At 44.4% G+C, this 13,559-nt stretch overlaps 1 protein-coding gene across 5 annotated transcripts in view; it reads right to left on the bottom strand.

The window, feature by feature from the left end:
• Nucleotides 1-13,559, bottom strand: part of LOC119446513 (serine/threonine-protein phosphatase PGAM5, mitochondrial) — a 47,314-nt gene that overhangs the window by 28,643 nt on the left and 5,112 nt on the right. The window contains exon 5 of one of the 5 annotated variants that reach the window (XM_037710959.2): nucleotides 6,846-7,307. The exons of 3 other annotated variants lie outside the window; for them this stretch is intronic. In XM_037710959.2, the coding sequence (XP_037566887.1) occupies nucleotides 7,157-7,307 (151 nt within the window). In that variant the 3' untranslated portion in view covers nucleotides 6,846-7,156. Of the gene's footprint in view, nucleotides 1-6,845; nucleotides 7,308-13,559 lie in introns of those variants that run through there. One more of the 5 variants, XM_037710960.2, reaches the window with a different exon arrangement.

Below are 13,559 nucleotides of genomic sequence, written 5' to 3'. Positions count from 1 at the left end.
GGCTTTCGTCAAATCTGTGCAAAACGTGCATAGCAACAGTCGAACCTATGTCAATACAAATATAATGAATTATCGGATATAACAAAGTCAATATAATAATTCAGCAACGAATATCTGATATAGCGAAGTTATGTTCGTTTTGGATGCGAATTTGTTACAAGGTGCGACTAGTACATACCGTATGCTTTAAATATCAGGGTTCCCTCACTTTTTGATGTTTTAACTTCACCGTTTATCTCCACACTAAACCGGTTATTACAGCTTGCACTTAGTCTTACGAAAAATAAACCAGCTACAGTCTGCACTTAGTCTTGTGTAATTGATATCATTTTTGCCCATCCTTGCATGTATAGGTGCATTGTGTAAGAGCTCAAAGCTTGAGTGGAACAATGCCAAGAGGCCAAGCATTCAGATGAGCTTCAATAGCATAGCATATTAGCATTTCTGCCTTTTCTCTCCATTTAATGCGGCTGCTGCAGACAGGAAATGAACCAGCCAACTCTTGCTCAGTGGCAGAACAGCACAGCCATTGTGGCAGGCTAGTAAGTAAAGCAAATATTTTGGCATTGGCCTAGAGTAACGACACACCACAAAGAGCTACATTAATCGATTCGTGAATAATGCAAAGAAATTTACTATGAATTGGTAGTGCTCAATAGCGGCCCAACATGCTGTCGCATCATTTACGTTGGCAAAATTGCAGTTAGAGTGTTTGTGCAACCCTGACAACATCACGCTGCAGATAGCTTTTGTAGTCGCAACAAAATTTTTTTCTTTTGATCATATGGGAAGGCTTGTCACGCTAAGAATCTCTTGCTTCTGCAGAAATAAGTCATGAAAAAGGGAGTGACCAAAAAATGTCAAAAAGCTTGTCGTTTGCTCAATGCAGTCCGCTATGCATGCACTTCGAGGACTCCCCTCGCCTCCCAGTGTGGGTCTTAACAAGCAGCTTTAGTACGGGGCTAACTCCCGACTATTCAAATACACATATAAAATGCAGAAATGCTTTTATGAAAGAACCACTGAACTGTTTTAAGTTATACTTGTTGCATTAGAGAGAGAAAAATAAATTCTAGTGACCTAAACAGCAAAAGCTTTATTTAGGGATTGGAATGTCTTGCAAAAATTGCCAAAAATTGGTAAACTTGAAAAAATAATAATAATAAAATGACAAAGTTTACAAATCCATAACTCTGCACCAAGAACAGATATCGCAGTTCTGTAAACTGTGCCTGTTAGATCATTTAAAGCAGACAAAACTAATACATTCATTCACAACTTAAGTGAATTTGTTACAATGTTTACAAGAGTCCTGCTAATGCCATATACAGTCGATGCCGGATATATTGAATTATTGTCTATATCGAACAGTTGTTAAAATCCCTTGAAAATCCCATGCAAAAGTATACTGCCGTACTACGCGTACATCGTACTCCCGTTCACCAACACATTCGCTAAATCAAACGCTGTGCCGTGCCCCTGCAAATAGACGTCAGACTCTGCCCAGGCGGCGCTGCGGAAAAACCCGCCACCAGCGCCCCCATCGCAGCCTTGGCGCAAACTGAGTAGTGCAAAGAGAGCTGTCCGCAAGCGAAGCTGCATAGGCCACAATAGAGCCCCGTCTTTCGGTTTTTTAAAGGCACGGTTTCCTAAAAATCAAGGACCTGGAAAGCTTCTTCCGCCCATCCACGCTTCGGAAAGGGAGCAGGGCGAAGTACGTGTACAATGTAAAAGAAGTTTCAGGTGTTATTTTGGCGCGCTGCAACTCGCAAGTACAGCGAGCATCGTACAACGTCGAGTTCGAGGCAAGCACTCCGACGTCCGTTCTCTAGCGCCTAAATGTGTTAAATTTGGGTACGTACATAATGTCAAAGCGATGAAGTACATATATGATTAAGTCAGGTAACTATGTAGCTTACGGTCAGTGGTACAAAGCTCGCTTTATCAGGGGCGGACGGCCCTGGCGACCTTCGCCTTTTCAGTTGCGTTCTCGCTTCAGCTCTCGCTTCTTGGGCGTTCGAGCGTGTTATCCCGCATCTTCGAATGTTTTCTTCACGGTTGTCTTCCGTTTGTATTTACTGCAAATGGAGATACGTGCGTGTCCGCTTTCGCGGGATACAACCGAAGGCAAAACAAACCAGCTAGCAGACGCTTAAAACAACACACGCGCACAAATGAATGTAAAGAAACGCGACATTTTTTTTTTTTTCTAAACACGTGCGTTACTTCGCAATTACTCATCCAGTGCTCCCACAGCAACTTTATTTCTCAGATTACAAAAAAAAATGAAAAACGCTGTCAAGAGGGCTCAGTGCATTGCGAAACGTGCTCGTTGTATCGAAAAAGCCGAAACTAGAAATAAGCTCGCGATACCACAATTCCCTAGAACATGATTTTGAATTCATAAAGGAACCAAAATGTTTGGTTAAACTGACCTGCCAAATCTCTCCGTTACACTTGCTGAGTAAAGTGGAGGCGGACGTGTGTAAACAGGTAGAAACATCGATGGCACATACGCAGGATGGTTCACAACTTTGTTTATTCTGTTGCCAACGAAGAGGCGGCTGCAGATTCCTCAGTTTTCACTTGGTTTCCATGGTCCCCCGTGAGGGCTACGCAACACAATTACAGCAGAACAACATTATCACACTTTCTCATGTGAGCGGCTGTGTTGTGGAGAATGCGAGTAATTCGCTTACCCAACACGCGAACGGCCCGTATCTAGCGCTCTCTCCTTTCTCCTTCATACGACCGCGATGGAAATCGGTAAAACTGAACGTTGTTATTCAGTCCTTCACGTTCATGGCAATTTACAACGCAACAGTAACGTCGATTGCGGCGTTTCTTCGTAGCGCGCGGAGCTGTCGCGGTTGCCGTCGTGCTCGCCATCGCCATAGAAGGAGTGAGCCAACAAGAACTTTACGGCAGTTCGGCGGCACGTCCGACTAGCGGAGAAATTCATAGCTCTCATTCTGGCTGTTAAATGCGCAAAACATTCGCAATATGAACCAAAATTAAGTTAAATCGTTGTTTCGCACTCGCTAGCTGCTTAGGCAACTTAGCAAGGGAGTCGGACTTTGCACTACTCAATTATTACCTCTTCGCACCGACAGGTGGCGCTACGCGTCTTGCAAAACTCCAGAGTCTGACGTCTATGCGCTTCTCTTAACAAATACGTGATCACTTCTCGCGTCGGCGTAAATATTTATACCTGACAAATTTGAAATGGCACTGTTATGGCAAATGCTGTCAAACAAGATATTGAATCTGAAGGGCAGTACCAGCCATGGAGCAAAAATGAGCAGTTTGCTCCAGTTTAGCCCGCGGCGCATATGGATGGCTCGTGCAAACTGCAGCGACGTTTATTATCGGCAAGAGCAGATCGCTACTCTGCTTTAAGAATGCAAAAGGCCTTCCAGTCTGATATGCATTCTACAAGAAAGCGTGGATGAGACTCAGACTTTGCCGAACTGGATGCTGCGCCGCCGGGTTTGTCTTCTTGTAGACAAAGGCTTTCCACGAACGGCATTCTAGGTTTCCGCGGGCAACCAAAATTAACCCGACTCCAACCTCCACTTGGACGGATCTTTACATTAGTTTGAATTTACCAAAACCACTGCACGCCACATCCGCACCTTCACGGCAAGAGATGGCATGCAAGAGTCGTTGCTGTGCGATTCACAGGTCCACGCTGAATGCATTTCATTCATGCACACACAGTTACATGTCAGTGGGAACTGCCTTGAATGTTCTGAAAAGCTGAACGGCACTTTCGAAGCTAACAGCGCGTGTGTAGTGTCGGTAGTCACCGACGCAGAGGCCGGAGGTGAAGTGCCGAGAACGAAGGGTGTACGCAACGGCTGCAAAGCGTCACGAGTGCCCAGTGGCATGCAAGAGACCCGCAGACGGTCGAGAAGCGCGGACGACTGGTTCCAACAGAAAGTCGGTTCCGAAACCCGGCACAACAGTCCGCCTGGCTCGTTGCCCACGTATGTATGACGATTGGCCGTTTAAATGGCGCATATCGTAATGGACACGCGGCCAGGCACATTCACATGCTATTCGCATTACAAGTGCGCTGATGGTGGCATGGTGCGTATCCATACAGGCTAGTTTGCTTCCGAAATGCGTCTATTTCTACCTTTAAAACTGTCAGAGACATGCTGAGATATCTAATACGTACGTTTCTGATAGTCATATTTTATATATAAAATTATCAATATATCAAACAATTTCGCGATTTCCTTCGAGTTCGATATATCTGGGATCGACTGCACTGTCATATTAACGGCATATTTCAGAGCAGTGTATAATACATCAATTTTGTCCACTTTTGATGTAGTATTAAGAGGTGAAATTTACAGAATGTTATTGCTTTTTACTGCTCAGTTACAGCATTGCAAACATGATAATTTTCCATTTTACATGGAAAAATTGCAATTTTGCAATTTTAGTACTAATTTTTAATAATCTGCAGCCCAAATCAAAAATCCACTTGCGACAGTCGCTAGATTCTAACTTTTTCTTTTAAATACGCCAAACCTTATTAAATTACGTGCAGTGGCTGCCGAGAAAAAATTTGTCCTTTCCCATGTATTTAGATAGAGCCCTAAATCAGGGCTAAAGGTTTCGTTTAACCTTGCAAGAGATTTGTCCTTGCTATTTTGAAGCCCTGCAGCAATTGTGGAGATGTGTATGGACAAATGCATGAAATTTTAGCAATTTTTCTAGTCCATGTCAAACAGTGGGATTTCAACTGTTTCTACCATTACAGAAGAGCAGTATGCAACAAACAAGTGTACTGTTGGCATTTGACTTGCAGGTGCTGCTGTTCATGGTATGTTTCTTTTTTTTTTAAATTTAATAATAAAACATGTGCAAGATGTTTGCCTTGTGGTTTTTGCTTAATTTCTTCTGAAATGAACAGCAACGTTTTGAATGGTGCCATGGTTATGGTGAAGCTCGGACAGACCTCCCACTGCACGCTCCATTATGCAGGTGGTGGTTGCCCATCGAACCTGAAGTGCTGCTAATCTCATCCTCAAATTTCTTCAATTTTGCACTAATCTCCAGCACTAAGTGGAAGAGCTATCATGTTCTTCACACTTAATATGCACATTAACTTTGAAACAATGAAGTAAAAAATGATATAGGCATGTGCACAAATGCCATCGGCTCTTGTGAAAATTGACACCAATTTTATTGAGACCGTTGCATTGTTGCAGACAAGGAAAGCAACCACTTGCATTTAGATAACCTGAGTTTACATGAAAATTCAGGTTGCAGAACTGCGTACATACCACCCTCATCTCTATGCTTGGGTTAACTAACCAAGTGGCTGCCAGAGACACCAAAACGCCGGGCATAAGAATGGGAGCCAGATTGCCAAAGCAGGCGATTCATCGGGTGGAAGGTTTTGTCGGTTCAAAAAGCTATCCTTATATGGTGCAACAGCCAATATACACTGGACATGTTGAGAAATGTCAATAGATGGCTCTAGATGCCCACATCAGAAACCTATGCGCCTTGAAGCAGTGCAGTGGGTGTATTTACACCGCATCAGATTTTGCCGAACCTGCAGGACAAAGTTAATCGGAGCAGTGCAAGTGTACAGTGTAACAAGGAAAAAGAAAGTGACTGCAGGTGAGCGTGCACTGCTTTCCACATGTCGCACAAAAATGAATCTAACTGGCAGTTAGGGTCCTAAACTTAAAGGTGATGCTGCATATCATGAATGAAACTTCACATTCTTTCAGAGTTTATTACTGTAAAGCATTACATCATGGACCTGTGAATGGAATTTTCCGTAGCACCTGTACGAGTAAAAACTACTTGAGATGGAGGGCCATGCAGCACACGCAATGTTTGGTAGCCAACCGGTTAAAATTGTTTTTACGACAAGTAACCATGAGGAGACTTACTTTCTCCACTTGCATGGCGACACTTTCATCCAACAAACTTTTTTGACATTCCTAACATACCAGTTGGTATTAAGAACAGACTTGAAAAGCAATAATGTCCCTTAGCTGTCTCAGAGTCTGTTGATTTGCCGGGCAAATGCTGATTGCAACAGTTGCACACAGGACATTAGACTAATCTATGTACCATACATCAGCAGCTTCCCTTCTTATCTTCGCTCTGATCACCGCAACAGTATGGTTGTGCTTACAACCAGCTGCATAAATTCTGAAATTTGAAGCTTGTGTATTGAAGTGGAAGCACAAGCTTGGCAATTCAGGACAAGGGGAAAGAGGAAAAAGAAGTGAAGGAGAACAGGAACCAGTTTGCATGGTCTGGCATTGGGTGTCTATTTTACACATGCTTTACCTGCCACTGTAAAAACTTCTTGAGGCATTACGCATGAAGCAACAGCCACCTTTCTGTACACTTGACAACATGGTCGCAATGCATCTTCGGTTCTGACTCAAGACTGGTGTGCCTCTAGATAGTTCTTATGCATTCCTACACTTAAAGGTGATGCTGCAGGCTGTTGTCCGATTTTTTGCCAAGATATGTTTGTCACATCACCTTTGCTTCCTTTAACCTCAGACGCAAAGAAAGCACAACGTCGCCGGTTTTCAATTCCGATGAATATGGGTGCACACACTTGCATGAATGCGTGACCCAGCAAGTCACAACTTCCTCTTCAAATTACATATGAAAAAAAAAAAATTCTGGTTTCGCACGATGTGTAAATTGGTTTAAGCTAAGCATTCACTGGTGTTTATATATGAGGAGTGCTGTTTTAAAGACAATTTGCAAGTAGAGCATGCAACTGACATTTCTTATAAAACCATTTTTGCACACTCTGGTACTTGTCCTGGGTGAACTAAGGAAAATAAAACTTCTCAAGCACTAGTGACACAGTCTTTACACGATCACCAGGAAATGGGCAACGCCGACAAATATCTTAAATCACAAGACTACACATGCATATTCGAGCCTATTTTATTGTGGAAAATGCATTTCCAACAGAATTGTACAGTCAAGCGTCATCACTAAGATGTGCATAAATTACAATAAGCGACTTGGCGGTCCGAAAAAATAAGAACGTATAAAAACTATGAGTCTGCTTCGTATACTTATATCAGGTGCAAAAGCAATGGAGCCTCAAAAACATAAGCGCGAATAACTACGGTCCTAACTGGCCAAGAGGCTAGGTGGTCGTAATCATTTCCCTAGGGAAGTGGCCCGTGTCGCCAAGTGACCGCACGGACACTCGGCCCGAGGGAGGGATCCTCACAACAGAGATGCTGCAGTTGGCCAGAGAGATGCGCGACCACGCCTCGGGAGGAAACTGCAGTGCCCTGCGCACAAAAGCAAAGATGCACATATTTTTTGCACTGGTGGTCATAGTGAAAGAGAGAGAGATGTTTTATATAATATCAAAGCTTAGATGTTAGCCTGAATCAAAGATCTGACCAACATTGGGGAAGAGAAATTTCTCTTTTAATTAATTTCTGGAGTATTATGTGCCAGAACTACGACTTGATTATGAGGCATGCCGTAGTGAGGGACTCCGCATTAATTCTGGACACCTGGGGTTCCTTAACGTGCCCCCGATGCATGGTACATGGGTGTTATTGCATTTCACCACCAGTGAAATGCGGCCGCCGCAGCTGGGATTCGCTCCCGCACCCTCTGGCTTAGTATTGCAATGCACAGCCGCTATGCCACCACAGCAGGTAAGAGAAATGGGAGTAAGAAGAGAAAGAGATAAAACTCGCTGCTGGGCTATTCGGTACATCATTAGAGCTTAAGAATGGCGCAAAAGATTTATAACATAGACATGATGGACAGGATAGCGTCTGTCCTGTCCATTATGTCTGTATCATAAATCTTTTGCGCCATTCCTAAGCTCGAAAGAGAGAAAAGTGTTGATGATGAGGATGAAAATGGTGGTTCGGACTCTCCTACTACGTCGTAGGCCTAGCATCACCACGTTGATAGCGATTGGCAGGAGCTGCGAAGTTATCGGTGCTGTGATTGCGTTGTGCGTTCGCTTTGCTGACAATGAGTTCTCCTGGCCCCCGCGTTAAAAAGAAGCGACGTCAGTTTTCGCTCAAAGAAAAAGTGGAAATCTTGATGCAGCTGAATGCTGGAAGAAAGCAAGTCGACTTGTGCAGGGAGCGTGATTGATATCCCACCGTCAGCAATGGCAACGTTGCTCAAGGATCGGGAAAAGATGATGAAATTGCATCAAGAGTCACAGCTGGCTCCCTCAAGAAAACGCCTGCGGCTTGGCAACTACCAGAATGTCAACGACGATGTCCTCACGTGGTTTAAGGATGCCAGACAACATGATGTGCCCTTGTCAAGCCCTATTATTCAAGAGAAGGCGCTACAGTTCACAGCCGCCTTGGACATCTCTGGTTTCGATGCAAGTGCCGGATGGCTTTACCGCTTCCGGCAAAGGAATGGCATTGCGTGGCAGGTTGCTTGTGGTGAAGAAAAAGCAGCAGATACCGAGAGCGCAGTTGCCTGGCGGAACAGGCACTTTCAAGAGATCATCGAGTCTTTCTCTCCAGAAGACATTTTCAACAACAACGAAACGGCATTCTTTTACCAGTTGTTGCCTGATAAAACAATGAACTTCAAAGGTGACAGGTGTAAGGGCAGAAAGAAATCATGCCTCCGCATATCGGTTCTGTTCTGCTGCAACTCCACGGGCACGGAAAAACTCAAGCCGCTAGTTGTTGGCAATTCTGCTATGCCGCGTTGCTTGAAAAACGTCTCGTCGCCTTGCGACTACCGAGCAAACAAAAAAGCGTCGATGAAGCGAGAATTGTTCACTCAATGGCTGCTGCAGCTCGACGACACAGTGAAATTCTTCTCATCGTTGACATGCTCGACACATATCGTGAACGTGTGATTGGGCAATGTGCAACTTGAATTTATGCCCCCGAATTGTACTTCTTTGCTCTAACCTTTGGACCAGGGCATCATCAGATGTGTGAAGGCCGAATTTCGGAAGCGTCTAGTGCAGAGCCTCCTGATCAATATTTGACTGAAGCTGCCCACACAGGTCAACATCCGTCAAACTGCAGAAATTCTTACAGGGTCATGGCGAAACGTCAAGGCAAGCACAATCAGCAACTGCTGGCGAAAGGCAGGCCCTTTAAAGGCTGCACCTACGCCACAAGACTGCGAGGACACAAAGGAGCTCAACACAGAACTGTGGAGTGAGCTTACCGAGAAGCTCCCCGTAGACACCGCGCTGACCTTCGACGATTACGTTGACAGCGACAGCGCGGCGACTACAACCGCGGAGCTCACCAACGAAGACATTGTGAATAAAGTGCGTGAGCAAGATTCTAGTAGTGACGAAGACAATGCCGACACTGGATCAACACAAGAAGAGGAAGATACTGTTTCCAGCTAAGTCGCTAAGACGGCGAACACGAGGTGCGCTCGATGTAAGGAACCCCCATTACCCCTGCCAGAGTGTCAAAAAGCACATCGAAGTGTGTAACAGAAATGCACGAACAGCGCCATAAATGAACCAGCAGCTGGTAGCCACCTAGCCTCCGAAAACGGGCAGCACGACCAAGCTTTTGCAGTTGAATCTCGGAGGCCACAACTTACCCCCATGCACATTTCTTCTATTTGTGCCACTAGCGTGCACACTTGCGTATACATCGGAGGAGTAAAAAAAAAAAGAGAAATACACGGAGCAGTGCTACACAGTTGGTTCTAGTAACATTAGCATTTGTTGGCGCCGCAACAGGCGTGTAGGGTAAATTTAATGACACATCGAACGAGTGTACTTCGCTGTTAGTGGCGCTTTCCATCGAGTGCGTTCGCTGAACTCACTTTGCTGCGATGGAGTGTGCAGCCTCAGAGCAGCGCTTCAAGAAATAAAAGAATACTCAAAGTAGAGTTGGCACTAATTCTAAGACCTCTTGTGATGAAATGTTACAAGTGTCCCCATGCGATATGCACTGAAAACTGTCATTCTTTCTCAGCCTGCCTTCGGTGCAATGTTGTCTTCTCTTTGCTCATGATGATTGTACCCAGTTTGCACCACGTGGGTGGCACGTCACCGTCAAAATAGCCTGTCCACCACCACTGCTGGCCTCAAACATGTTGCATGCTAAGCCTAGCCTCTGTTCTACGGTAGCCTGTCCACTACCACCGTCAGCCCCATACATGTTGCAGGCTGCGTCTAGACACTCTACTCAGCCTTCTCGACATGATTATGCAGTGTTCATTATGAGCGAGAAGGCCAAACTTTGAACGCACTACAAACGTTTCTTGCAGTACGGATTTACAGAAACTGGAGCAAACCCACAGTGTGTTATTTGTTACTGTTACGAAGCCTTGGCAAACAGCTGCATGAACCCAGAAAAGTGCTCTCGTCACCTCCCCATGAAGCCCCCATCATTCAAGGTTTGGATACTGAATTACTTGCAAAGAAAAGAAGCAACAGCTGGAAGCTCAAAAAATCGTCGATGCTTCCCCTACCGGAAAATGGGGGTAAGCGAAGCGTGTCCTCGGAGCACCTTGTGTTTGAGGGTTATATTTCTTGTGCAGTAACTTGACCGTGACCAAGGGAAGCTCAGGTGATCTGCTCGGCTTTGCCTGAGTACCGCAGCTTCAGCGGCTTGTACCGTAGGTATCGGCCCGTTGACGATGAGCCCTTTCACGGGCGATCTCCTGTCGACACTCGGCGAGAGCTGCCTGTAGTTCAGGGTTACGCACAATGCGCGGCCGTCCCATTGGTTTTCCGAAAATTAAGTGAACGAAACGAAGTGGGCGCAGCGCACGCGAAGCTACTTCCTGCCCTTTCCCTCCCCGGCGGAAGCGAAACGGCTCTGATTGGCTGTGCACGTGGCGTGAGCGCGCGCCTATGCAGCTGGCACCATGCCTAATGACTCTCGCTCCAGCGCCGGCGAGCCGCTGCTGGAGCCGGAGCTTTAGCGTTGCATCGCCGGCGCAGGCTAGCGTACACAAGCTTCACTTGAAAAATGGATTCACTCAAAGAGGTGAGAAGCTTCTTTTTTTTTAATTTGAAGTACCAAAAGTAGATGTTTTGGGCTGTGGCAAGTATAAAGAATCTGTAATATCTTTCGTTCCAGATTTCTGCAACGTAAATGAGCAAGATGAAATTATCGTACCTGTTAAGTTACAGGATAGAGAAACGGCTGAAACCACATACAATATGCGAGGACCTCACTGTGACTTGCACTCAGGATGGCGTGAAAACAATGATCGGGGAAGAGCACACGAAGAAATTGCAGCAAGTGCCAATTTCTAATTATACAACTGACACATCTGTGAAATGGCTTTGAATGTGGAAGCCCAAGTAATAAAATGCATCAAGCAATCTCCGAAATTGGCAATTGCCATGGAAGAAAGCTGTGACATTGCAGGCTAACCTCAGCTGGTGACTTTGGTGAGATATCTGGCTGGTAATAGAGTTATGGAAGAGTTGCTGTGCTGCATCGAGCTGAATGCTACAACTACTGGAAAGGACATTTTTGATGCAGTCAATGAGTCTTTTTTCTTTCCAGAGAACTTTCCTGGAGTAAATGCATCGCTGTTTGCATTGACAGTGCCAGGGCGACGACAGGGAAAGTGAAAGGGTTCATTGCACTGATAAGGCAGGTCAATAACAACATTACGTTCACTCACTGCATGATTCATAGGGAAGCTCTGGCTCCGAAGGAGCTTAGTGCAGGGCTCACAGTTGTGATGAATCATGTAGTGAGGACTACAAATTCTATAAAATCGAAACCTAAAGCCATTCGCATTTTCAAGGTGCTATGTAGGGACATGGGTGCTGCTTAAGAGCCTACAAGGTAAACATACTACTTTGAAAACGGCAGCAGGTAAAATATGAGCCTTCCGTAGCAAGCTGCAAAGCTGGATGAGTCGTGTAAGCAAGGAAGACTACAGTCCCCTTAAATGGTTGTGCTCCGTTGAAGCCCACAATGCCCCATCCAGTTCTGACAGGTTCATTATAATGACTCACCTAAGCACTATTGGAGCTCACCTAGCTGGCTACCTTCCTGATATTCAAAATGAAGAGTGGATCACATCTCTTTTCTAGGTTAATGCAGGATCAGTGAAAATGTTGAAATTGAAAATGAGTTTTTAGACCTCCGGGCTAACAATGCCCTTAAGGAGGCACATGGGTCTTGGAGACAAAAAAAATTACTAAAACATTTATTTTCCATTTCTGTTATTTCTCTAATCCCCATATCAAAGAGCACCTGCTGACAACAAGCTAGCCCAAACTGACATGTTGTTGAGGAAGAAAACACTATATCTGTCCTATGAAATGCTCAGTTTTGCCCATGAAAAGTGCTGAAATGACCCATTTTGTGTCATTCGCCATTCTAAAACCATCTATCATAGCCAGGCGATCTCTGTCTTGCTTGAAAGAACATATTTGCAGCTTGCTTTCCTGCCAAAATGAGCCTTCAATGCTGCTTCAGAGGGAAGTTAAATGGTTTTGTAGCATAAAATGTCATTTTTGCTCTCTCTTGAATTTACTGCATTTTTTTTTTTTCAAAAAATAATTTTTCAAGGTCTAAAATTTTGGGAGCAGCACTGTGTACCTGCACTCATTCAATCCTCTTGATTTCTTTCCCCAGGGTAGGATAGCAAACCAGACCTTCCCCTCTGGTTAACCTCCCTGCCTTTCCCCTTCTGTCTCTCTCTCTTTCTTTTTTATCTGAATGCTAGACAGTCAGAAAGTTCACAAAAGCTATGATATAGTATTCTAGGACACTGTAACATTTTGAAATTATGTAGAAATCAACAAAAATTCACATTTGCAAAGTTGCAACTTTAGGATTTCTTAACTTCAGCTAAAATATAGGTATAATCATTAAAACGCAAACTTGCACTATTTGAACATTCAGGAAAATACGCGTTAATTTTAGCTCTCTTGGTGCAGTACATCTTTTGGACGTCACAGCCCATATTTCTACCACAAAAACAATAGCAACTTTTTTTTGGACTGACTTAGAAAATAACTAACTGCATATTTGTAATCAGCACACAAGATTGAATATTTTCAGAAAATTTCATGTGTCTAGAGTCAATAATAAAACTGTTTTTATCCGCGACCCAGGTCCTCCCTTAAGGAGAAATTTGGCTGCCAAAGTGATGTTGCCTTCTGGATGGAGGCTGCTACTTTGTTCTCACATCTGTTTGGTAAGGTAGTGGACATGCTGGTGCCATTTGAAACATATGCCTGTGAACAGGCATTCTTAAACACTAACTTATCTGAAAAATAAGCATAGGAATCAGCTAATTCCGGCAGCTGACATCAGGCTGGCCAAGAGTGAGACTGAGCCTCGCATCACTTGTTGGAGCAAGCAAAGTGAGTTCAGTTGCATTTTGCAACAAATGTATCATGTCAGAGAAATACATTTTCTTAATGCCATTGCTTTTGAATTTATTGCATGTAAATGTAACACAAATGAAACGAATGGATAATGCGCACATGAAGGGGGGGGGGCACTTCATGAAGCTTAGCAGGGTTTCCAGAGACCAACATGCTTGAAGAGAACCCCTGGTGCAGAGTAAAAAAAAAATCCAGTCATTAT

This window comes from Dermacentor silvarum, chromosome 3 (assembly GCF_013339745.2).
Source record: "Dermacentor silvarum isolate Dsil-2018 chromosome 3, BIME_Dsil_1.4, whole genome shotgun sequence".
NCBI classification, from domain to species: domain Eukaryota; kingdom Metazoa; phylum Arthropoda; class Arachnida; order Ixodida; family Ixodidae; genus Dermacentor; species Dermacentor silvarum.
Note: the sequence above shows the minus strand (reverse complement) of the source record. Positions and strands in the feature narration are given on the sequence as shown.